The sequence below is a fragment of the Chanos chanos genome, chromosome 2 (assembly GCF_902362185.1).
Source record: "Chanos chanos chromosome 2, fChaCha1.1, whole genome shotgun sequence".
NCBI classification, from domain to species: Eukaryota; Metazoa; Chordata; class Actinopteri; order Gonorynchiformes; family Chanidae; genus Chanos; species Chanos chanos.
The window spans coordinates 45,409,136-45,435,328 of NC_044496.1; the positions used below are offsets into that span (position 1 = coordinate 45,409,136).

A 26,193-nucleotide genomic window follows, 5' to 3' on the forward strand; every position below is an offset into this window, starting at 1 on the left:
TTTGTTTTGTGTCTGCTTTTGTAAAGGAAATAGATTGATTTGAGAAGTACTAAGGAAAAGTTAAGCAAAGCGGAAAAATGTCTCAGACTTTTAGCTTATAAATAGCTGTAAAATGATTTCATACCGTGGCATTTAGTTCAGTGTGGATTATTATTTCATCTGACCAGCGGCAGACAAAACAATACAGGAGACACTGTAATATCAAAATTGATTACCTGTTGAAGTATAACTGCAGCAGTAAAAAAAAATGTAAAAATCACTGTGTAAGATGAAGAAAAAATCTCCACAGTCCTAAGTAATGAGGTTTATCGTATGCAAAGTGAGTCACTTAGAGGTTGCATGGTTGTCTGTCTGTGTAGAGTGTGTGTGTGTGTGTGTGTGTGTGTGCGTGCGTGTGTGTGTGTGTATCCCGTTCAGGTCTCTCTGTGTGTGCTGAGCCGAGTTGATATTCAACAGGTATCATGGAGAGGCTTCAAAGAGTCTCCAGCCTGTGCGGGGCAACTGACGTGGTTCACATATTCAAATGCACATACACTCACTTAAATACAAATACTTTTAAATGCACATGTGTACAAACACACACAGAAGACTCAAATGTACATGGCACCGAGTCAGAACACTCACTCTGTTGCTTACACAGAGTATATGTCTCAGTATGTGTTTGTGTTTGTTTGAATTATTTGCATTTACGTTTGACACTTATCACAGTGATACCTTGCATGAATATCTACCCTGACCCAACCAACGCCACACAAATTGGCTCAATAATTATGTCTCTCGTGTTTGGTTGATTTGAGAAATGGGTTTACAGAGTTTGCCAAACAGTGGCCAAACCATAAGACATGTATACACCAGTGTTTCTTCTTTTAGCACATTGTTCACTCTCTCTCTCTCTCTCTCTCTCTCTCCCTCTCTCTCTCAAACACACACACACACACACACACACACACAAGCAGATCTGCCCAGTCTGCACTGCTGCTGAACATTTCATATTTCATTTGAGTTGCCATGGTAACCAAAACACCCACCTCACAGTAATTGAGAAACTATGCAAAGGGCTTGAGGCAAAGTGAACTCTGACCCCCAGGGTTGTTCTTCCAGTGTCATCCTGCATGACCATGACTTCAGCACTTTACTGTGAGAGAGAGAGAGAGAGGAATTTTAAACACTAAATTACATGGCCCAAAGACAAAATTTTGAAAAATACAACAGTAATTACCAATCTAAATTATAACAACAATACTAACAACAACAAAACCTTTCCCTAAATGCAAACTCCTGATTAACTACTCAGGCAGTCATACATCTGTTACACTGCATTGCCAGAACTCAGAGTCACACAGCACTAAATAAATCATTGTTCTTGTTCTCACAATCCCTAAAAGAACTGGTATTGTCACACTGTGACCTGACTTCAGAGAGAGAGAGAGAGAGAGAGAAGAATATCTGACTTCTTTGACCAATCATAAACTGAGGAACTATTCCCAAAGAAGCCACAGAATACTAACTTGTCTTGGACCGCATTGGAATGACTTCTGGACATAGCTGTGGATCGTGGGGAGGCAGAACTAGAATGGCAACCATTCCTGAGCAGTGCTTTATGACGGTGAGCCAAAATGGCCTCTGGCTCTGGACTCCACTCTGATCTAATTAACCCAGGGGGAAGGAAACTGGGAGACAAGCAAGCTATGGCTAGCACATAGAAATATAGTATGATGTCATCTACCCATTCCTGTGCAGCTTTTAACCCCGTGTGTCTATCCCGAAGCCACTGGTCAAATCTGTTAGTGTCATGCTTTTTAGCGAGGAAGTATCCCATGTTGCACTGCTCCATTATGTATGAGTTACGGGTAGCATTGTGAGGTAGCAGCGGTAAGCTAATTAGCACAGGCACACAGCCACCTCCTCAATCCACCAGTTAGCTCTGGTGGCTCATCTCTCTCCATTTATGTATGAATTGGCTGAGTGGTAAGATGCTACCTATGCTAGAGAACAGCCTGAAGCACCTTGAGCAAGAGTGTTTGTTTTGACGTAAATAAGAAGAACAAATATTGAGACTAGCACTGGGGCTGCCCTGTTTGATTCAGTCAAAATGTGATGGAAGAGCAGAATAGATTAAGCAAATGAAAGTGAAAATATGGTAAATTAAGACTCTGTGTCTCTTTGCTGTTAGTTTATGGCAGACATGGTTCAAAAACCTTGAGAGTTTCCTTTCATTTCCTTTCCTTTCCTGTCCTGTCCTGTCCTGTCCCGTCCCAATCTGTCCTGTCCTGTCCTGTCCTCTCCTGTCCTGTCCTGTCCTGTCCTGTCCTGTCCTGTCCCGTCCCGTCCCGTCCTCTCCTCTCCTGTCCTGTCCTGTCCTGTCCTGTCCTGTCCTGTCCCGTCCCGTCCTCTCCTGTCCTGTCCTGTCCTGTCCTGTCCCGTCCCATCCTCTCCTGTCCTGTCCTGTCCTGTCCCGTCCCATCCCATCCTGTCCTGTCCTCTCCTGTCCTCTCCTGTCCTGTCCTGTCCTGTCCTCTCCTGTCCCGTCCTGTCCCGTTCCTTTCCTTTCCACTGATTCAAAAATAATCAAACTAGCATGAGTATATGTGTTGATGGAATATCTGTCATTTTGGTTTCACCCCATCAGCTTATATGTAGAGTTTTGTTCATAAAGAGGAGTGACAAGGAAAGGGCATCATTGTGGGATGAGGCCTGTGTGTACCCTTGAGCCAAGATGGCAAGTCATACCGTAAATTCAGAGGCCTGGGGGAATGTATTGAAATGCTGGAGCCAAAATGTCCCTGGACAGCTTTAAAAGCAACTGTGGTTCTACCAAGATGGCCACAGACAGCAATCAAAGCAATTTGGGATTTAGAGCCATCCCAGAGCCAAAATGGTCGCCGGCTGCATATCAGTCCCTTATCAATTAAAGCCTGGGCAGGAAACTAAGTAAGCTATGCCAGGAAACTGCAGTGATTGACTCAATTAGAGGTGACTCACTGAGACAGAAAAAGACCACATGAAAGTGAGTAGAAAAAGGCTTCATAGCTTTCACACACTCTGTTCATCTGCTGAATAGCAAACACAAAAAGAGGTTATTTGGGCAAAATAACACAACACTCTGTGTTGCAGATAAGACCGATGGTAGGCCACATTTCAATAAAAGATAAACAGCCCATACTCCACCATTTTACTGAAAAGACTCTCTTTACTGAGAGGAATAGACTCTCTCTCTCTCTCTCTCTCTCCCTCACCAAATCTGAGATAACAGAACACTGTTATGCATGCCCACTCTTCTTCTCTCTCTTCTCCTACTCACATGGATTGAGTGAGGCCTGACATGGGTTCTCAGTCACAGCTGATAATCAGGAATGACTAATCCCATTCTCTCAGTGGGACGCACACCTTCTGGAGTCTTCTGGAGTGTTCCGACCCCTTCTGTTCCGTCAGCATTTTCGGCACTGCTCTCTGGGAGCTAAGCTGCCCGCCAGAGATGCTTAAGAGCTCCTAGCTTCACAGTCTCTAACTAAACCACCCCCACCCAACCCTTCTGCACTACCCTAATCTCTCCCCTCCTCTGATTCTCCCTCTTTCTAAACAAGCACACACGGTTTTGTCTGTCCACGATTTCACCAAGAGATGCATGTCCGTAAAACACTGCACGAAGAATCTTCAAACTGCACCAAAAGTCTGTAAAAGTCTGGTTGCTCTGTCCTCGTAATCTCTTTGTTTTTACTAGAAATGTCAGATTTGTTTGGTAATTTTGGTGCTGTTTGCTTTGTTTTTCCTACCTTGAACCTGACCCCCCCCCCCCCCCCCTCGCTTGACCTTCTGTAAGCTTTATGAAGTTGTCTGTGCCTTAGAGACCTTTGGCCTTTCTCCTGGAGAGATTTCACAATAGAGAAGAGGGCCTCATCCTCTGGGCAGCCTCTCATTGGTAGCTCTCCCAAAATCAATATATACATCTCACGGTTTGTTCATTCGGACTCTATCTACATAGCCTTTGATTTAGTTCGCACGCTGTTACGAGGCCCACTATGTTTGCTCAGCCTTCAGTGCACAGCACATTTCTTTCCATGTAAAGCTGCAGAAATTAGAGATACTGTGTATGGCCAGCCGTCTCACACCTAGGCAAACGCAGCCAGGGTCTCTTTGCAGCTGTGAGTCCTGCTTTGTGAGAGATACAGTCTAGGCCTGGTTATATTGTTGTATTGGAAGGTATTGAAGGTATGTATGGAATAAAGAAGATCATTTTTGAGGACAAGGGAGTGCAATCATTCCATTAGTCCATGTTTCATTTCTTTAGCTACCTGTGATGGGCTTTAGCTGGCAGATGTCTTTCTCAAAGCGTAGGAGTGTTGAATGTGTGTGTCTGTGTGTGTGTGTGTGTGTGTGTGTGTGTGTGTGTGTGTGACTCTAACGGTTCAGCACTGTTGAGTCTTTTAGTAGCTGTTTGTGAGTATCTGTTTGAAATGGTCACACTGTTGCTGATCTGATAACCTCAGTTTTAAATAAAACCACCAAAACATGCCACCTGTTACCCAGTATCAGAGACAGTGAGTATGTGTATGTGTGTGTGAGGGCTCCTGTAACCCAGAATCAGAGACAGTGAGTATGTGTGTGTGTGTGTGTGTGTGTGTGTGTGTGTGTGTGAGAACTCCTGTAACCCAGTATCAGAGACAGTGAGTATGTGCATGTGTGTGTGAGAGCTCCTTTAAAAGAGCAGCAGCAGAGGTGAGATGCTTTAGTGCTCTGTCATCTCTCTCTCTCTCTCTCTCTCTCTCTCTCTCTCTCTCTCTCTCTATCAGCTGATTATAATGATTATAATCACAGAATCCCAGATCTACTGGACAAGCCAGGTGACAACACACTTGCATACACATACAAAAGAAACAGACACAGTGACCGAGAGAATCTCGTATGAGTGTGTGTATGTGTGTGTGTGTGCGCGCGTGTGTACACTTGTGTGTGAGTATGCATTTGTGTCTCTGTTTTTTTAAGCAGAATTTTCTTTTTCTCTCTTTGAAGTTCAGTCCCAAGGCCATAGAGAAATCTTCCAGACTTTGTTGAATGTTCTTTAAGCTTTCCTCAGAAGACTTCGACTACAACCGACACATTTACATATATTCTCTCAGTCCAGGGCTGGCCAATGCTCCTCTGCTGCTCATGAATATTCAAGAGTCAGGGGAGATAGAATATTCCCATGAGGCAATGAGCACGAAAGTTAAGCACCCTGTGCTCTTCCCCACTCTATCTCTCTCTCCTGCCTGGAGGGTCATTTTCCAGTTAGTCGCACCCATGTCCATTCTGAATCCCATTCTTACACTCTTGCAAACATATTTTACTCGATTACTTTCCATTTATCCATTTTACTCTTTAATTAAATGCAGAGTAATCACAATGTTTCACAAACAAGGTTTCAATGGCCGTTAATTCTGTTTAATCTACAGCACACAGAGGTGTTTTCCCCCGGCTACTGCTGCTCTTGCGCTCCGGCTCTCTCTCTCCCTCTCTCCCTCTCCCTCTCTCTCTCTCCCTCTCTCTCTCGCTCTTTCTCTCTCTCCCTTACTCATTCCTCATTTTATAACCTGCACTCTTGTCATTATTAGAGCAAGCCAAACAAAGTCATATCCAGAGGGAATTTCTAAAAGAAAGAGCTGCAGTTTCCTCCTCTAATTCTTTCCTTCATTTCTCCTTCTTCCATTCCCCCTTCCACCAATGGTGAAGTATGAAAGAACATCTCTTATAATTGTTATTACATCAAAGCTCTGAACTCACTTTTCAAATTAGCATTTATTATCCCCTTGGAGAAGAGAGCTGTAGGAATACGTACTTTTTATTTATTTATTTATTTATTTATTTAATTATTTATTTACTTATTTGCCATGGGAGACGAAAAACCAAATAAAGAAACTAGAAAAGCATATAGAAGAAGACAAGTTGAGAGTCTTCTAAGAACCAAAACACTGCCAAGCATTTTTGAGCCTGAATGTTTTTGAATGAGAAATGGATGTTTTAGAGTAAACGATGTTTAGAACTGGACAGTGTGTGAAGGTTTTTATTACGGTATGTAAAATTTATTATTAACTTTACATAACATATTTTTTAAAGCCCAAGTAGAAATAGAACATAATACATTTCCAGTCAGTGTACAGTTAGGGATGCACCGATCCAATACTGATATCCGATATCGGTCCCATACTAACACAAATAGCTGGATCGGGTATTGGTGACAGTGGGGCCGATCTATGGGGCCAATGTATTCAGTTCAATTTTCTGTTATTCTGTGTTTACGCCTACGCGTGCGTACTACATCGTATCAGCAGCGCACCAGTAGACCCATACATGATGGAGTATTAGGGACACGTTGAGGGAAAATAAATTCTGTGATTTCGAGAATAGCGTAGGAATATTATGACAATAAAGTCGTAATTTAAAAAAAGCCATATTTCCAGAAAAAATCGTAATATTATGAGAATAAAGCCGTAATTTTACAAGAAAAAAACATAATATTACGAGAATAAAATTTCAAGGAAAAAAAGCATAATTTTTAGGAAAATATATTATCAGCAACCAACAAAAGTGGCGAGTGGTCAGTCAATGGTAGACTGAGCCTGCTTCTGGCAACTGCTGTTTGTCTTAGGCGTCTCATTTTAACGCAGGCGGCGGGCTGCTCTTGTGATATTTCCCCTCTAAAGTAACTTCCAGCCCAAAATTACGACTTTAATCTTGTAATATTATGACTTTTTCCTCCTTGTACAATTACAACTTTAGTCTCGTAATATTATGACTTTCTTTGTAAAATTACGACCTCATTCTTATAATATTGCGACTTTTTTCTCATAATATTACGACCTTATTCTCAAGATCTCAGAATGTGGCCCTAATACTCCATCATACAATTCAGTAAATTTATATATATATATGTATTTATTTGTTACATTTTGTTTTACAGAGTTAGGAAAGCAGTGTTTAAGTCTGATGTTGCCTTGCACGTAAAAGAATGATCGCAGTCTCTTCCAAACAGTGAGGCATACAGCTTGTTAATTAAACACTGATATCGGATTGGTACTCAGTATCAGCCTATACCCACAGCCCAGGTATTGGTATCGGTATCTGGACTGAAAAAGTAGGATTGGTACATCCTACAGTAGATATGCCCACCCCTCAGTGAAAATGTGCGCTGAATCTTCATAGGTCTTTCCTACAGTACTACACTGTCTTCTCCTTTTGCAAAAAGAAAATCAATAGGATCAAAACAAACTTGGACCCAAATTCTTTCAAGCGATTTCAGAAAGAAAGACAGACAGATAGATAGACAGACAGACAGGCAGGCAGAGAGAGAGAGAGAGAGAGAGAGTAGATGAAGAGAAGAGAGAATTTTGTTTCTGAGGTGTGTATGGTAAGAATTCTCTTTAAAAAATGAGATCACTGCATAGGGTTTATTCATTCTACCACTGGAACAAAGACTATTATTCGTAAAAAATAAAAAATAATAATAAGATAAGATAAACCATTTCTTTTGATCTCTGTGTTTTGCTTTTACAATAATGAGAGTTTTTCTGCAAAGAGATTAAGTGCCCTCTGCCTGTCCTCACACACACACGCACACGCACACACACTGCTCACAGCTGCCAGCAGTTGGCTCCACTCCTGCGGGTCATGATCTGCTCCTCTGTCTCTGGATTTGAATGATTGTATTTGGACCCATTTGTTCTGGCTCTGCTCCAGCTGCTAAAAGACATGAGCTAATGTTTCATTTACCTTTTCCTGAGGGAAACATTTATGAGTTATGCTCCAGTGGAACTGAAGGATGAGGACGCTGTTTCCAAAGGGAGGAGTTTGATTGGTGCACTCCTGACCCTCTCTCTCTCTCTCTCTCTCTCTCTCTCTCTCTCTCTCTCTCTCTCTCTCTCACACACACTCTTTCTCTCTCTCTCACTCTCTCTCTCTGTCTGTCTGATTAGATTTGATAGCAGGGGGTTTTAATTCTCCTTCAGGCGGGAAGCCGTTTCTGGGCTTGTGTTGTCATGAAACTTCTTTTGAAGTTTCATTTTTCCTGCTGAAGCTTTGCTTCATTTAGAAACATGCATTATTCACCTGAAACAGGAGACTGAGAGCCACCTCTAAAGAGATGATTACCCTGAGCTGAAGGCAGACACTTTAGATAAAGCATTTACATTCACAGCCTGTTTTCTGGAGGATTCTTACATTCACAGACAATGTCAATTGCAGCAATTTCAGTGTTTCTATTATTTAACTTTAGTCCCGTAGGTGAATACAAAAGACCTCTATTTTGCGCTCCCCCTCCCACCACCTCCAACCACACACACACACACACACACACCCACACTAAAACCCCAACCCTTACCCTAACCCTAACCTAAACCTAATTGTAACCTGAACCATAACACCAAGTGTTAATCCTTAAACAGCCCTTTGAAGAAGTGAGGATCAACCAAAATGTCCTCACTTTCCCCAAAATGTCCTCACTCCCAAGGCCTAAAACTCAAACTGATCCTCACAAGGATAGCTGTACAAGTACACACACACACACACACACACACACAACCCTGACCCTGACAGTATCAATCTCCTGGGTCTGTGTTTTGTTGGTTGACTGACAGGAGGTTCCAAAGTAGTGTTCATCTCTGTAGATGGGCACAGATGGCAGAGTAGGGGCAGTCCCTGATGTACAGGGAATTAGACACATACTCAAGGTCATTAGCTCAGTTATTCACTTACTCTCTGACCACGTACAGATGCACACACACACACACACACACACACACACACACACACAGGCATGCTATAATCATACAGTTGTTAGTCTGGTTGTGACTGTTTTCTTTATGTACATATGTGTGTGTATTATATTTGTATTATTTGGGTATTTTCTTAAACAGACTTTTTGATCTGGTCAGCATTACAGAACCATTGACAGAGATCTGCCTCATTTCCTATCTGAATGAATCACTTAAGCGCAGGCTGTTTACTGTTTACTGTGCATGTGTGTGTGTTTGTGTGTACTCGCATGTATGTGTGTGTGTGTGTATGTGTTTGTGTGAGAGAGAGAGAGAGAGAGACTCTCACTTTTGTCACACACTACAAAGATGTAATATACAAAAGCAAAACTTAGAAAAAACTTAAAAATTCTTCGTCATCTTTCTAAAGAACAGAATCAATTGAAAAAAATCAATACTAAGGCTTCCACATAATTGCAAGCACATAAAACACTTGCACTCCCTCATGACTGAAAGAACTCAGACAAATTCACATGAAGTCATTTTAAAGTAGTTATTGCCATTGTTCTAAATCATGCAGCCGCCAAGACTTTCACCGACAGTTCGGTATCATTTGATCCTGTTTCATTCATCTGCTTCCTTTATTTCAACCAAATGCTCAGCTCTGTTTGGTCCAATAACAAACTCAGCATGTCCACCATCTTTTCTGTTGGCAAAAAAACATACTTGGGTTAAAAGTAATGGATCTGCAAGTGAGTGCCTAACACTCTATATCACAATTCCAGCACCTCAAACAGAGTTGGCTGGGTGTATGTCTTTGTACAGTGTAAAAAATGTCTCAGAGTTTATCCTCAGACCTGCATAAAGGCCAGACCCTTCCCTACTGTAGAAGCAGTGTATGCACCATGTCAGCTAGCACTCAAAATGTGTCACTGACCATCTGTTGTACACTTCTCAAAGAGAGACTTGAACATACACCTCCGCCGTCTTCACGGGGAATCAGCAAAGCCTGCCATCTTCAGACCTTTAGCCCATTTACAGAGTTAATACTGGTAACTCCTTACACAGGCCACATACTGTCTTTCTAGAAATGTCTTTAACGTGACAAGGCTGAGGAATTTGGAGGGAGAGAAGTGAACCCCCTCCAGCAGCAGAAGTCATTAGAGGAGGAGAGGCTTGTTGGTCACCTCCACTCTTGTCGCCCGGGCCCAAAGTCCGGCTCGAGCGTTCACCCGGCTCAAAAAACAGATGCCCATGCTCTCAGGACAGACTGGAGTAATTCCAGACAGATCCATCATCCTCAGCTTAAACACAAAGTACCTGTCATGATCCATGTCCTCTCAAGAGCACACATGCCATGCCTCTTTGTCAGCCTTTCTTGGTACAACAGTTGCAGAGCTGCTTGCAACCAAAAGGCTTGTGCCGTTGCGCAGGACAGCGAGGCCTTGTCCTCCTTGCAAGTAAGGTAAATAAATGACCGAAACCTTTATCCACTGCTCTCTGGACCAGACGCAATGTTTCTCCTCTGTATCACTGTCCAGAAAATTGGGTTGTTCCCATATCAATGCCAGACTTTGGATAATAAGACCAGTCACATAGATTAAATTGATTGAAGTCACTCACATCTCAAAGAAGGAACAAGCTCCTTATTAGTGGGCTATCAGGTCCTCAGACAGTTTTTTTTTTAACTGCCTGAGAGTGCTGTAACCTGTTGGACAGACATTGAGAGAATATTTTGTTCTCAGTACAGAGGAAAACAAGGGGCATCCATTTTTTTCAGAGTCCAAGATCTTTGTGCAGAATGGACATGGCATTTTGTGCAGCTAGTACATAAAACACTAGAGAGAAGAGGGGCTAAAAATCATAACAAACCCAGCTGGATTAGTTCCCAGAACTACTTGTCAATGCCGGGTACATGCTTAAGTGAAAGGTATTGACCAGCTCTGGTCACCTCCTGAAACATAATGTTAGTGTCTGAGAACCTGGCTTGATCTAACCCTAGTTAAGGTAAAAGCATTAGTATGTGCCAGAAAACGAGAAGAATCACAAACACCTTCTGCAGATTTTCATTTACTTTTGTTCATTTCACAGACACTTTTGTCTAAAGCAAAGCAACACAGTGAATAGGCTTAAATCAACATCTCAGTATGCAAAACTAGTGCCAGATGAGCATGAAAATTATTGGCAAGCTTCATCATTTTAAATAGGATCTGAAGTCAGAGTCCTGGAGATGTAGCGTTTGCCCCAAATGAACGAAAAACACCTTTAGCCCCAAAGTAAATCAAAGGAGATTAAGACACGCAATATGCTTGAAGTAGAAAACTGATCCCTGAGTAGAGTCCTGTCTCCCTGCTCCTGAAAAAAAGAGTCAGAAACCCTCTTCTTTTCTTCCATAGCTGATACAAACCTAAATTATTTTTGTACCCCATTTCATTTTCAATTAGGCCATATCGAAGTTATCAAAGTCTTTCTTAAGTTTCTGAATAGTGATTCTTCCTGCACGAGCTGAATACCGTACAGAAAACGCCTATCTGGCACTGGATTTTATCTCTTATTTGTTCACAGATTTTCACAGAAAAGCAAATTATGCAGTACATGAAAGTGAAATGCCCGTGAAAGAATCCTTTGAAGTTGCTGACAGATTCAGATGCATTGTAACCATATGATAACCGTACGATAAAACCAACCAACTGATTTCAGTGCTTTCTTACCTTATTTTAAGATTTTACTTATGTATGGTCAAGGGTAGCTACACTGACTCAGACACATTGAACCACGTTCACGGTGCAAGATTTCGATTTTTGTCTCTTCGTGCATCTAGCAGCCTGTATTCCTTTACTAAAGAACAGAAAAATGGAGCTGCTGTAGGTCAGGCTACCCCCTGTTTCTATGCATTATAAAATTAATGATATGATTCGAGTCACCACCAACACTAATGCAAAATTGCTGCCACCGTATCAGAGCATTTTTAAGCTATTGAAAGGTCGCGACTGATCAATGCCTTGATTGGAAGTATAAATAATTTCAAAAATAAACACACAGCTCCTGAACTATTAAAATCAGACTTTCCTCTTACTCAGATAGGACAGACAAAGAAGATTTTCTTTCTTCTGATTCAAAGATTGATCCAAAAACATTGTTGCTTGCCCTGCATTTCAAATTTCAACTATGGCTTAGTGTATACTGCTCCACCCTCTTCCTAACTCACCTGATTCCAACAATCATTATACATTTCACTGCACAAAAAAAAAGCTGTTTTCCTAATAAATTCTGCAAGCATAGATCTTTTGCTCTAGTCCTTGCTCCAGTCATATTGTAAAATCCTGTTGTGAAACTGTTTGTCAAGAAGATAGAGCAGAAGGAGAGAACCCAGATAAGGAACAGAAAACAGAGGCAGGCAGTTGCAGTGAGTGAGACAGCATTGAAATGATTTCCACAGAACAAGGGCATTTCCCTTTTGTAACTTTATCAGATGTTTCTTGAAAAGGAGTCTCTTTTACTCGCTTAAATCTTCAAGTCAGTGCTCTCCTTAACTCAGCCTCAGATGCCACAAGTTTATCCACATCTGGAAGTCAAAAACTTCAGCAGTCTTTGTTTAGAGGAATACAGGGTGCTCTTGTGGATCTAATTACTGTCAGTGTCTAAAGGTTGAGAACAGAAATGTGTATTCAAAGTGTTTACAGTCTTGACATTCACAAAGGGAGTAAAAAAAAAAATAAAATCAAACAACCAGCGCATATCTACCCAAAGGTCCTCATCAGGGCAACTGAAAACTCGAGTTAGAGGAACACACTTAGGAACCAATCAGAAACTGATAATGAACACATGGGGATATCACATGACAGGGGGAGAGAGGGTATACAAAAAAAAATAACAGGACACCAAAAGAGTTTGCACAAAGACTTTGAAGTGATCTCCATCATTTAGACAGGGAGAGGTCAAAGCATCAAAAGTGTGTATTCATATCTCTTTGAAGAAGGCATTGTAATGTATTGCTGCCTTTTATATAGGCTTTGATATAATTCCCTGCCCTCAGTACACAAAAGCAAGTGATCATTAGCATGCATTTGTGAAAAGTAAGCCGTCGGATAATGTAATTTTGAAATGGTACACTTGTGCTCCATCAGGAGGTCTCTCAGATGTTGTTGTTGTTTTGTTTTGGGTTTTTTTGCAGTCCAGGTAATCCTCTTGTATACTTTGCTAGTTTTACAATCCCTGAATTCGTTTGTTTGTCAAGCATTATCACAATGATTACATTCCCATCAAAAATTCCTTTGACATGATGTCAGCTTGTGCCTTAAAATCAAGATCCCTATTACAAATGGAGTAGAGCTTCTGAAACTGACTGAAAAGGATATCTTTTTTGAGATGAAGTAGGTGGGGGAAACAACTTGGTCTTAAAAGTGGTATTACGAGAGGATTCTTTTCAGCGCTATCTTTGGAATATTTAATGAACGACTTAATATTCTCATGACAGGATTAAAGAAAGCGTGAAAAAGCTTTGTCTCAGTACCAGGGGAAAACAACAAGATATCATCAATGTAACATCCATACAAACTAGTATTATGGACAAAAGAGTTCAACACAATGTTTAAGACATATTCTTTCACACATAATCCCTGAGATTAGTCAAGCATGACTGAGAGAAAAACAAGAATCCATGGGCACTCTGAGTTTCTGTTTGTATTGCATTTTTTTTTTTTAGAAAAGAAATTAATTATTGTGTTCATTTCATACAGTGGCTTGTATAATAAATTGAGTATAGGGTATTGCATCTTGTCTCTATAGAGAAATGTCTAAGAACAGATAAACCATCCTAATGGACAGTGTTAGAGTATAATGATTCAGTGTCCATAGTAACCAGGAAGTGAAACTGTAATTTACACAAATCCCCAATTTTATTCAAAACATCAGTGAAGTTGATGTATGAGTCAACTGTGGTTTTAGCTCTATCAAATGATTGGTATTTAAAAGCTTCTGAACTCTGGTGTTGTATAATACATGTATCATATATGCTTCAGTAATATATTTATCCTTGGATGAAGTAACAACAGCTCCGCCTTTATCAGCTAAACAAGCAATAATGACTGAATTCTTAGATAGTTCATTAAGAGCCAATTTCTATATAAGAGGCAGGTTGTGTCTGAGGGTAATTTACTTCTCCCCAAACACTTTTTAAATATAGTTCATCTTTCTGATGAAAGAGGACAGAATGGGACTGTTGCAAAAGGACATTGAACACAAAAAAAACCTGACAGGATATGTGCATTTTATGCAGTGTTATGGGGCACATTTGGTGTATGGTAACCCCTACTATACAAAATGTACTAATGAAAGTTGTGATAAAAGCAAAAAAAGATCAACTTCAGTATCAAAAAGTGTCATGTTTTTACTAAAGGAAAAAGAAAACTTGTTCCTCAGTTAAACTATCATCAGATAAATTAACTTCCAAGTTTGGTGTCTGTTCACATTGCTTCTTAAGCCTTGCCTTTGATGAAAACCTTGCCTAAGTAAGTTTCTTCTGCCCACCTGTTTTGCATCTCTGTGGTTGGTATGTGATCTGGAGGGAGATTGGGTGTGACGTTCCTTGTCTGAAAATGGTCCCACGTGCTAGAAGTATTTGATTTCCACTCATCCTTACTGCTGGTCAGGTTGAAGAAGGCTATTCTTGCATGTCCTTGACGTGGAGGTCGTGCATGAGCCGTGGGATTAGACCAGCTGTACACTTACCCACGCTGGTCATTCTCCTCAGACTTTTTTCAATTTCTGCTGCCTCACTGGTTATACTGTTATGCTGGCTTTCAACGGATTCTCTTCCAGTTTCTGTCAAAGAGGGAGCAGTTAATGACAGTGGATGTTTTTAACATCTCCATTTGCGTTTATAAGGCTTCTCTTTACTGTTTTGCATCCTTAATCAACATTGTCATAAACTCCATGGAACATTTATTGAGGCTCCACTTGGTTCCCATTTGCCTTTGTAAGCACCACTGTCCTGACACAGGAAGGAAATATGGAGATGTGTGAGCGCTATGAGATTGAGTTTTACTTCCACTCATCAGACAGAGATATAATATGCCATTTTAGTCACACATGCTTCTGCATCAGTTTGTGAAATTCATGTAATTGTTGTATACATTCATCAATGGAATTTTGTTGTCTTCTTGTGAAGACTTCAACATTATTATCAAAAGCTTCATACAAGAATCTGTTTATCTCGACTAATGAATATAGCTGTTGTATTCTCCCCCACCTGAGATGTGATATAAGAAAAGTCACAAAGAGAATCATCACCTTCTTGTTCTTCATCATCATGTGCTACAGGCAGTGCTGCTGTTTCTCTAACTATTCTCTGAGAGCTACAGTGTTAGTGCCTATAATCACTACTCTTAAAACCTTTCTCACACCACTAACCTTACTGACCCTGTTCTCTGCCAACACTTAAGCTATGGCTCTATCACTCCACCCACTCCGCACTGTTCAAAAACTTTCTCAGTACATTCTGACTTGAATTGCTGCCATCCATAAATTTAGCCTCAGGTTTAGTCTCATTTACTCTTGTTACATTCTCTCCATTGCCTGCCAGGGATCTCACCTATACTGCAAGGCGCTATGTCGTCATTTACCTGAGCCTACAAGCAAAATTTTCCCCCAGTATTCCCACATACAGAATACTCCACTTCCTATGTGTGTACATAAAGAATATATAAATTACCTTTTTAAACGAACTCTAAATGGGGTGTTCAAATTATCATCCAAAAAACATACGCAAACTTACTTCTGAAGGACTTTACGTGCTTTAAGACTGGGTTTTTGCAATTTAGACGGTAACAGAGCAAGCAAATCTGTCTAAACAAAAAAGAAAAGACTAAATGTCCACACTGAGGATAAACGGAAATATTTTGTACATTGTAACTCTTGTTGTTGAGAGAATGCCCAATGGGACTAAACATTCCACGAACCAATATTCTACGCTTGACTAAGAGATTAACTAGAGATTCCTCCTCTGAGATCACCACCATCACCTTGTTCATTTTTGTAGCTCTCCAAAAGAAAAAAATGTTTTTCATAAGAAGTTTGTTGTCGTGCCGCTTCCAAAATATCCCCTGCTGTGACACGAGTGCCAAGAACACATGTAATCCCATGACAGTGTCAGAAGAGTGGCAGTCTTCCCTGGCCTGGGACACCACCCTGCCAATCTGCCACAAAAACCTCCTGCCCAGAGTCCAAAACGTTCATCAAGCAAATAAATATGCATTTGATGCAGATAGAAGCCAACACCCTCTCACCACATGCACCTTCTCCCGCATGCCGTACATCTAGCATCTGCTGAGAGAGAGAGAGAGAGAGAGAGAGAGAGAGAGAAGGAGAGAGAGAGCGGGAGAGAGGGAGGGAGAAAGAGAGAGAGAGAGAGAGAGGAGGAGTAAAGTGTTGGCAGGATATTGTATGAAAGATGGTGAGTGAAGATGGGAATATGAAAGAAGGAATGCTAGGTGTTAGATGTGTGTGTGTGTGTGTGTGTGTGTGTGTGTGTGTGCGTGCGTGCGTGTGTGCGTGTGCGCGCACGTGCGTGAATGTGAAGCCAGCCTAGTGAGGGTCAGATGTCATCAAATCCAAAAAAATATTAATGGCCTTACTTCAGAGCATTTAATTTACTACAATGTGAAACTAATTTCAAAAGGGACAAAGATAAAGATTAATACGTAACCATCCTATATGTTATAGCTGAAATGTATGTGTGTGTGAAATAACTCTAACATGAAAATTCAAGACCATTGTAACTTTTCTGTGACACACACACACACACTCACACATACATGCACACACACACACACACACACACACACACACACACATACACCTGAAGCCTCCTGTAACTATGCAATAAAGAGTAATAAAAGTACAGTACATTGTGTCTCAGATGCCTGGGGGGGCACTGCTGTTTCCATAGTGACACAATCAGAGTGGCATGATAAACGAGGCACTGCCTAAAAAAATAAACGAGCGGAGAGGGGGATTTTTTCTTATTTATTTATTTTTGGTGAAATGAATACTGTAATTATTCATTATACTGCAGCAATAAAGAACCCGAGAGAGAGAGAGAGAGAGAGAGAGAGAGAGAGAGAAATAAATGCTGGCAGGAAATTGTATGAAAGATGGAGAGTGTAAAAAAGGAAAAGGAAAGAAGAATGCTTGGAGATTAGATGAAAAGAAATGGGAATGTGTGTGTGTGTGTGTGTGTGTGTGTGTGTGTGTGTGCGTGTGTGTGTGTGCCCATGCGTGTGTGTGTGTATGTGTGTGTGCGTGTACGTGCGTGCATGTACGTGTGTGTGTGTACGTGTGTGTGTGTTTGTGCGTGTGTGTGTGTGAGAGAGAGAGAGAGAGAGGGAGAGAGAGAGGGGTTTACCTTCCACCATTACCTTGGACCATTATAATTGGTTGGTTGGTTAAGCAGAGCTGCCTGTTCACTCAGCCCTGAGATTGAAATGTGTGGAGAGCAAAATACTACCTTCATCTCTCATCATCATCTTCTCTCTTGCACCCTCTGTCTTGCTCTCCCTTGCTCTCTCTCTCCCTCTTTCTCTCCCTCTCTCTCTCTTTCTCTCTCTCTCTCACACACACACACACACACGCACACACACACACACACACACACACACACACACAGCAGTTTGCTGCTTTTATGATCAGTGTGTGTTGCAGAGAGTAAAGAGTGTGGATGTACTAGCATTCACATTGTTTCACTGTATAATAGAAAAAGTATAAAAATGATTTAATGAAAAGAATATTAAAGCTGGGCTCATAAACATAGGCAAAGATAGCTGTGTGTGTGTGTGTGTGTGTGTGTGTGTGTATGTGTGTTTGTGTGTGTGTGTGTGTGTTTATGCACCTATTTTTGTGTTCTTTTTTAAACTTAGAGAGAAACACATTTCCTCACTCCTCCTTTCCATCTACCCATTTAACTGACTCTTACCCTCCTTCATGTCTCATTCACCTTCTCTCCTCCCTCTTTCACCTCCTTTCCCTTGGAGGTAGAAACTCATCTTCAGGAAGAAATCAAATCTCCTTTTCCAGTTTAGGAGGGACCAGGCACTGGCTCTATCAGAACACATAAAGATACCACACACTTTTCCTCAGATCACTGACCGAACAAGGCAGGAGGGGAGAGAGAGAGAGAGAGAGAGAGAGAGAGAGAGAGAGAGAGAGAGAGAGAGTAACATTTTGGATATGTCCTTCAGAATCCGTCTTTAAATCCTGTCCTTTAGAGGTCAGTGATGGAGTTATAAGATGATTCAAGAGTATGGATTATTACTTTGAAATGTTTTAAATTTTAAATCATTTTCATTTTTCAAAAATGATTAGTTAATTATTCAGAGTTTATGATACAGATTGTAACTGACATGTTACATGTTACATCTCATCTGTGTATTGCATTATTGTGTTTCCCGCTGAAGAGTGAGTGTGTGTGTGGGGGGGGGGGGGGGGTCAGAGAGCAATTATATGAACACTGTGTAATGTTTTGCAGCTCAACTGGTGTCTGATTACTTATTGTAATGATGTCTTCTCCCTCATTTCTCTACACACTCTGATCAGAGCCACATTAATGAGTTTATGCCGAGATAACACAGCACATACTGCCTGTCACATGGCTTTGATGCTGTCCGCTCTAGCCGCTCTTTCAAAGACGGCTAAGATGCAGAGTCTGTGTGGGCTGTGTTTAGTTATATACTTTGCTCATGTGTGGGTTTATATGTAAGTGTGTATGTCATTATGTCAACTCTGATATACAAATGATATGGTCACACAGTGTTTACAGATGAGTTGTGGAGGAAAGTTTTGTACAATGGATGAGACAGGCTGTGGGCGTATGTATGTGTTATTATAAAAGAATTATAGCAGTGTTTTTTGTTTGGTTTTTGTTTTTGTTTTTTTACCACTGACTTTTTTAAAAGGAGATGAAAATGTAAACATTCTACAAAACTCTTCAAATCCACAGGTTTACTTTGTGTGTGTGTGTGTGTGTGTGTGTGTGTGTGTGTGTGTGTGTCCGTGTCCATGACAGGACAGTTGGCATGGCTGTGTTCCAGTGTAACAGCAGGTTGGCACAGACTGGCACAGAGAGACCAAATCAACCCACACCCAACCCACGCCCTGACTTAGAGAGCGACAGAGAAGGTCAAAGAGAGGAAAGAGAGAGGGACAGGGATAGAGAGAGAGAGGGGGGGGCAGAGAGAGAGTTCAGAAAAGTGTTTTATAAAAGCAGAATTTGAGACAAGAGAAAAAGCACCATCATCCTCCCCTCTGCTCAACCTGTGATAGTGTGTTCCACCTGTGATAGAGTGTTCCACCTGTGATAGTGTGTTCCACCTGTCGTAGTGTGTTCCACCTGTGATAGTGTGTTCCACCTGTCATAGTGTGTTCTACCTGTCATAGTGTGTTCCACCTGTGATAGTGTGTTCCACCTGTGATAGTGTGTTCCACCTGTGATAGTGTGTTCCACCTGTGATAGTGTGTTCCACCTGTGATAGTGTGTTCCACCTGTCATAGTGTGTTCCACCTGTCATAGTGTGTTCCACCTGTGATAGTGTGTTCTACCTGTCATAGTGTGTTCCACCTGTGATAGTGTGTTCTACCTGTGATAGTGCATTTGACCTGTGATAGTGTGCATGCGCTGATGATGGTTGTCTCTGTGATGACTGTGTCTGTTCGCTGTGTGGAGAATGACTCAGTGAAATGAAACAAAACAGACAACCCATGCTCCCACAAACACACTTACAAGACTGAAGTCAAAGAACCGTGAAACCCAAGGTCTGGATCTAATCCATTACCGGTTTAGTAGAGATTGTGTAAACAGTTTGTCATTGGATGCAAATGCAATAGCCACAAAGCCATGATGCACAGACATTTTGTTCACTGTAACATGCTGTTATATCATCTCTGCTCTCTATATAGTAAGCTCTGTGTTATTTATATCAGGAGGAAAAAATGAAAAAGAATTTATGCCCACCACAAATGGGGTCTTCAAACTGCCATTAGTTCATCACGGCCTTATTTTTCACTGTAAATAGCCTTCCCCACATATAAGGGCTGTTTACAAACAAATTTAGTCATTATAAGTACTACATTGGTTGTGTTAGCTAGAAACATATATATATATATAATCATATATATAAACATATATATAAACATATATAACATATATAATCTCTTATATCGAAAAGCTCAAAATGGCATATAGTTAAAGTAGGAACAAAAGGTAACATTTTCTTCAAACCCTCTTGACGCATGGATCACATGACACTGTCTTCTGGCTGTCGTAAAATATTACCGCAAGGAACAGCGGCAGTTACATGTCACCTCATGACATTTGTCATCACATGCTCTTGGCACTAGTTTGCAGATGATGTTATGACAGATTTTATGACAGAGTGACAGAAGCGCTTATGTCAGTCACAGGAATATACTAACTCACTAACAAAGAAAGCAATCTACTTCTCTTTACACTCTACAGAGAGATATGAGGAAGTGCTATGGCAACCAGAACACACAGTCATGTTTTCCTTATGGCAGGAGTTTGAAGTAAAGTGTTAAGTGGCTGGAATTCACATTTCTTCATTTGTGTTCAAACAACACCCTCTCATTCTACCTCTTGCTTTCAGGAGCCTGTTTATGCACAGAACTCTCTTTTCTCATTGCATTTTCCATAAAACGGGGTGACAAAATACCAATACCTTAACAAGATTTCATTTTAATGATAGCAACGGTTTGTGTGATATAAACTGGTGCATGTGTATGAAGGCTTGTATAGGGTTTTGTGTGTAAATGTATGTTTATGTGTTTACGTGCGTACATGCGTCACTTCCATATTGTTAGAAGAGATATAATACAGAGAAAAGGACGGATGACCTTACATGCAGGGTGGAGATGGAGAGAAAGAGAGATGAGGAGGCAGAGGAGGTGGAGAGGAGCAGGTGCGAGATTCCGTTGATCCTGGTGGAGGCTTAGAGCCAAGCCAAAGGGCTCTGTGTGCGTTCAATCTGATTTTACTGGCAGTGATGAGTCAGGGCATTCCTGTGTCGGTCTCCCTGTGTGCGACTACTAAATCATTCCCTCTGCTCTCCTCTTTCTCTCACTAACAAATGACAGGAACCCAAAAAAATCACATTAAATGAAAGCAGTTTGAGTGAAAAAAAAAAATCACTATTTCCCAGAAATCATCTGCCTCTCTCTCTCTCTCTCTCTCTCTCTCTCTCTCTCTCTCTCTCTCTGATAATATATCAAAATCAAAATCAAAAGTTCAGCCTCTGACAAGAAAGAGTTTTACAGTGGACCATTTCTCAAAGTCAGCCTCTGTGCGTGTGTGTGTGTGTGAGAGAGAGAGAGAGGGAGAGAGGAGAGGAAGGAAATGTTTGTTTCCAAATCCGTATGTGTCTCTGTGATGATGATGAAGAATCTGCTTTTTCTTTTCCTTTGAAAAAAAAATAGCAGCAAGATTTTCTGTAACAATGCTGCTGTTTTTTCTCTCTTACCTCTTCCCAGCTCTCTCTTTATCTCTCATTTTTTCCCTCTCTCCTTTGGTATAGTGCTGTTTGTTAACAAGTGCTTCCCAGTTTGTGGTTTGCTGTAATGAAATTTCATTGTTGTAACTGTGAATCATTTATCAGCTGAAAACACACATGTTGCTGTTGGCACGTTGGTTGTATGAATTATTTGCCGTGAGAAACACACTATATATAGACACTATATAACCCCTCAGGGAATGCCTTTGAATGTCCGGCACAATCTGTCGTGTTATTAGTGGTTATACACCACAGTAGGTACAGTTAGTTTTCATATTTTCATGTCGTATTCTCTCTGTCTCTAAATCTATCAGTAGCTGAAAAATATTAGTGGAGTTAGAGAAAACACATTTCTCATTTGACTTTAATGTGCTCTCTCTCTCTCTCTCTCTCTCTCTCTCTCTCTCTCTCTCGCTCGCAGGGTTGGACATTACTAAAGATCCCTGTGTGAAAGTGCGCTGTCCCCCCCACAAGGTGTGTGTCAGTCAGGACTACCAGACGGCCATCTGCACAAGCCGCAGACAGACACAACATAGGTGAGGCCTGTCCCAGCACTCCCAAACATTTACAAGGAAATACTTTACATTCACTTCTATATTTTTGTTCTTATACTAAAGCACAATGAATGCCCTTCAACTACAACTAACAACGTTAGTTTTCCTCAACACATAAACATTTACAAAAGAATGTTATAAAAAACACTTACACAATACTTTACACAGTAAAACATTTAAAAATTCTTTTCTCTTCAGATAAAATCATATTATGGTTAACATTCTGCTGGGGAGTAATATCAAATCTGGCTGTGCTTCAGTGGAGTCAGTGAGCAGTAGTTTCATCAGCTCCCAGATTAGCTGAGCAGATTAAACACTCTGCTGCCAAGTACAGAGGCATCTTGATACACATAATCTCATACTAATTCTGTGATCAGTTGATCATATTATGCCAGTTATTTCAGAAACATAATGAATAGTGTTTGAGAACACCCCTCTCTTCACTGGATCACAATTCATTAGACACTTCATTAGATCATGATGTCTACAGAATGTCATTCACACACACACACTCACACACACACACACACACAGCTATCTTTGCCTATGTTTATGAGCACAACTTTAATCTTCTTTTTCAATCATTTTTATACTTTTTCTATTATACAGTGAAACAATGTGAATGCTAGTACATCCACACTCTTTACTCTCTGCTACACACACTGACCATAAAAGCAGCAAACTGTGTGTGTGTGTGTGTGTGTGTGTGTGAGAGAGAGAGAGAGAGAGAGAGAGACAGAGGGAGAGATGATGATGATGATGAGAGATGAAGGTAGTTTGTATAACATATCCCTAACCCTCACCCTAACCTTAACCTTAACTCTAACCAAAGAAATGTTTTGACATTCTTGGTTTACCAGTAACAACAATATACTGTAGAAAAACATGTCATTCACTTAGTGGGGAACAGCCTTTTGTGGCCCACACCGATTGTGAGCCCCACATTGTGAGTGTGCAGTCAGGTCACGACCCCCAGTAAGCTATCTTTACCTAACACACACACACATACACACACACACAAACTAAATTCGGTTCCAGGAGAATCCAGTAGAAGGTTGTCATGGAGACAGTACAGTGTGGGTTAGGTCAGCAAAAGCTTTGATACTGAATAATGCCTCTTGACTTTTCACCCTTCCTCACTTTGCATATGTGTAACAAACAAATATTAATTATACAAATTGCCATTAAGAGGGCAGTTCATTTGCCATAATTACTACCGCCCTCTGGATATGCAAACAAGCTGTGTCTGAAATCATGCCAAAATCAGTTCTCCAGAATAATTAAATGCTGATCTCCCATTAAAAAAAAAAATCAAATGCCCTGGAAGCTAAAGTTAATAATTTTCAAAATGACGTTTTTTACAGCTGAATAGTTGTACTAAAGACTAAATGAGCAATTAAACTAAAGGCTAACACTAATTTGTGATTAAAGTCACTGATAAGATGTGTCACTGTCACCTTTCTGTATGATAAACAGGAAATGGATGACGCGTGGAAATATTAGAGAACTAATATGAGATTGAGATTACAAAAAGCAAGCATAAAGCAAAAATGGTAAGACTTAGAGCGAAGATGAATATCTCTGTGTCCAGAAGGATTTCATGAGCTCTACTAGGGAGGAATCATCAGAGAGAGACAGTCATCACTTATGTATGTCTAGCCAGTCAACTCAGAGAGAGAGAAAGAGAGTACTCATTCAATAACAAGCAACCAATCGATTACGAATCACAGAGTGAGTCATGTAATGATGTTGGTCTATGTTCTAGTGTGAACATTCTTTATACACACAGATACAGAGGGAGAGAGAGAGAGACAGAGGGAGAGAGATGCAGTTCTGTCTCTCCAAAGCTGCAGTATCAACACAGTTTCTCTTACACTAGACACTCAAGCCTTGCTCTTTCAGTCTTCCTCTGTTTGAGGGTTGTGCTCTCTGTCCAGTCCTGTGAGTCTGTACATTCTCAAGCTATTTCTGAGTTGTTTTCAGTTCCCATGTTGAAATATTACACCACAGTGAACTGTCTTTACGGGACCAGATAACATTTTACGCTGTTTCAGTGTTTATGCCTGATGATGTATCCTGTATCTTGATGTTTTTGTTTTTGGATAGTTTGTTCGAGTGAAATTGAGTTTGCAGTGGTGTGGTCCTGTGACAGAGAGCTGTTAGTGTTAGCTCCGGTCCAGAGGTGGAATAGTGTTAACTGTTGGCTTGGGAACTGAGTCTTTGGTGTGGGGGAACCTTCATTGCTTTTGACATTAAAGGGTATTATAATGGTAAGACTAAGGATCTCTCCCTCTCTCTCTCTCTCTCTCTCTCTCTCTCTTTATCTCTCGCTGGAAGTGGAATGAAGTGGGTGAATGTGAGTGTGAATGAGCATGCTGATCTCCAGCAGGGGACTGCTTAACACACACTGTACAACCCACACTCTCCTCTCACTAACGTCTCACTGACACACAAAACACACACTCACCGTACAACACCTACACCTCAAAACATATTTGATTTATGTATGAAAACATGTTTAATATGTAGTGACACTTTGGCTGTAACCCGTTTAGAAGGGACCATGAGAAAGTAAGAGCACAGATCAACACACAGTCTGTGCCTGTTTACTAAGCTTAACAGCAGGCAGCAGAGTGTCTGTGCTTTGTGAATGATACTTGGCATGTCTAATCTGATATTGCAGCACTCTTGTCACGCCTCTTGAATTCGATAATTGCGGAGAGAGAGAGAGAGATAAACCTCTGCCACTGTGTTTGGCATGGCTACGCTGGTTTTTCGCATTTCAGACACAAAACCACTGTTCATTCGGATATGAAAAATTTGTTGCGTTTAAGGGTTTATTGATATTCACAGCACAGACAAATCTCACATTGTTATGCTTCTTCTCTCTCTATTCTTCCATTTCGGCTTGCAGCGTTAAGCCCAGGAAGGGAAGCCTGACCCACAAGCATTGGGCTGGAACGGGTCATCATGGGAAATGTAGGCCGTGCCCTGTCATCCACCCCAGCCCAGTATGCGGTTCGGATGGACACACCTATTCCTCTAAGGTGAGTAACACTGATTCATTTTATTAAGTTCAGCAACTGTAGAATGGATTTACGGTTTACCACGGAATCGTTGGGTATTCTACTTTAGAGAATTTAGAGATTAGAATAAACGGTGTTCTACTGCAATCCTTCTCTTTTTTTTTTCCAAGGATGGTGACTGCTTTACAGCTTTTAATTTGTTTTAAGTGATCTAGCAGCCTAGGGAACATTTCTCCACTTTTTCCATTAGTCAAATGTAATGCATCCTGCATATTTACTGTGTCTTTTTCTTTGTTCATTATATCAATGAAAATGTATCTGAAAGACGTGAAAATACATTGAGTTGAACATCCTTTCTCTGTGTTTCAATGCATGTGAAGTATCTTTTTGTTTTATTTGTGTGTATGTAATAGTAATTATGTTTCTTTTGAAAGGTTTTGTTTGGCTCTGGTGTTTGTGTGTGAGACATAAAGAACTAATAAAGCTTGGAACACTCATGGGTTGTACATCATGTGTGGTGTGTGTGTCAATATTGAAAAACAGCATTTTTTAATGTGTGTGTGTGTGTGTGTGTGTGTGTGTGTGTGTATGTGTTTCTCAAAGGTTAGAAGGAGAGAGTGTGGAATGGTGTCTTAGAAAAACATATTGCCAGTATTCTCAAAATTTTAAATCTGCCCTATTAAATTTACTCTTGACGCCACCTTACCCTTCCCTCATCTCTCTTCTTTTTTTCCCTCCCTTTCTCTCACCTGGTCTATGTGAGATTACCCAGTGTGCTCTGCTTTGGAGCGCTGGCTTTCCATAAATGACCTAGTCAGCATTGATGGATGGGCCCATGGATGAACCGAGTCTACTGTCGCTATTGGATTTCCCCATTCCCACACCCCTTCTCATCCTGTCCCTCTATTCTCCTTTTCGCTGTCCCTGTCTCTGTCTCTGTCTCTCTCTCTCTCTCTCTCTCTCTCTCTGTCCCTCTCTCTCTCTCTCTCGCCTCCCCAATTATCCCCCTCTCTCTGCCATCTCAGCCAGCTGAGCTCTGATAAAAGGCTCTGGGAAGAAAAGTGCTCTCTAATGACCTGATACCTCATACCTATTACACCATCACTCTCTTCTCTTCTCTTCTCTTCTCTTCTCTTCTCTTCTCTTCTCTTCTCTTCTCTTCTCTTCTCTTCTCTTCTCTTCTCTTCTCTTCTTTTACTGACTGTTTCCGGTACCCTCCAGCGCTGCGGCCAGGGCCTGCCTTCAGGGTACTGTGGTCTTTATGATCTTTAAGCAAGTACAATGACATGTAGCTGTAGCTGAACATAGGAACGTAGTACATCAGCTGTGT

At 40.9% G+C, this 26,193-nt stretch overlaps 1 protein-coding gene across 1 annotated transcript in view; it reads left to right on the forward strand.

Annotated features, from left to right (window-relative positions):
- Positions 1–26,193, forward strand: part of spock1 (SPARC (osteonectin), cwcv and kazal like domains proteoglycan 1) — a 136,249-nt gene that overhangs the window by 86,247 nt on the left and 23,809 nt on the right. The window contains exons 6-7 of the mRNA XM_030765390.1: positions 21,705–21,819; positions 24,764–24,884. Coding sequence (XP_030621250.1) covers positions 21,705–21,819; positions 24,764–24,884 — 236 coding nt within the window. The remainder of the gene's footprint in view (positions 1–21,704; positions 21,820–24,763; positions 24,885–26,193) is intronic.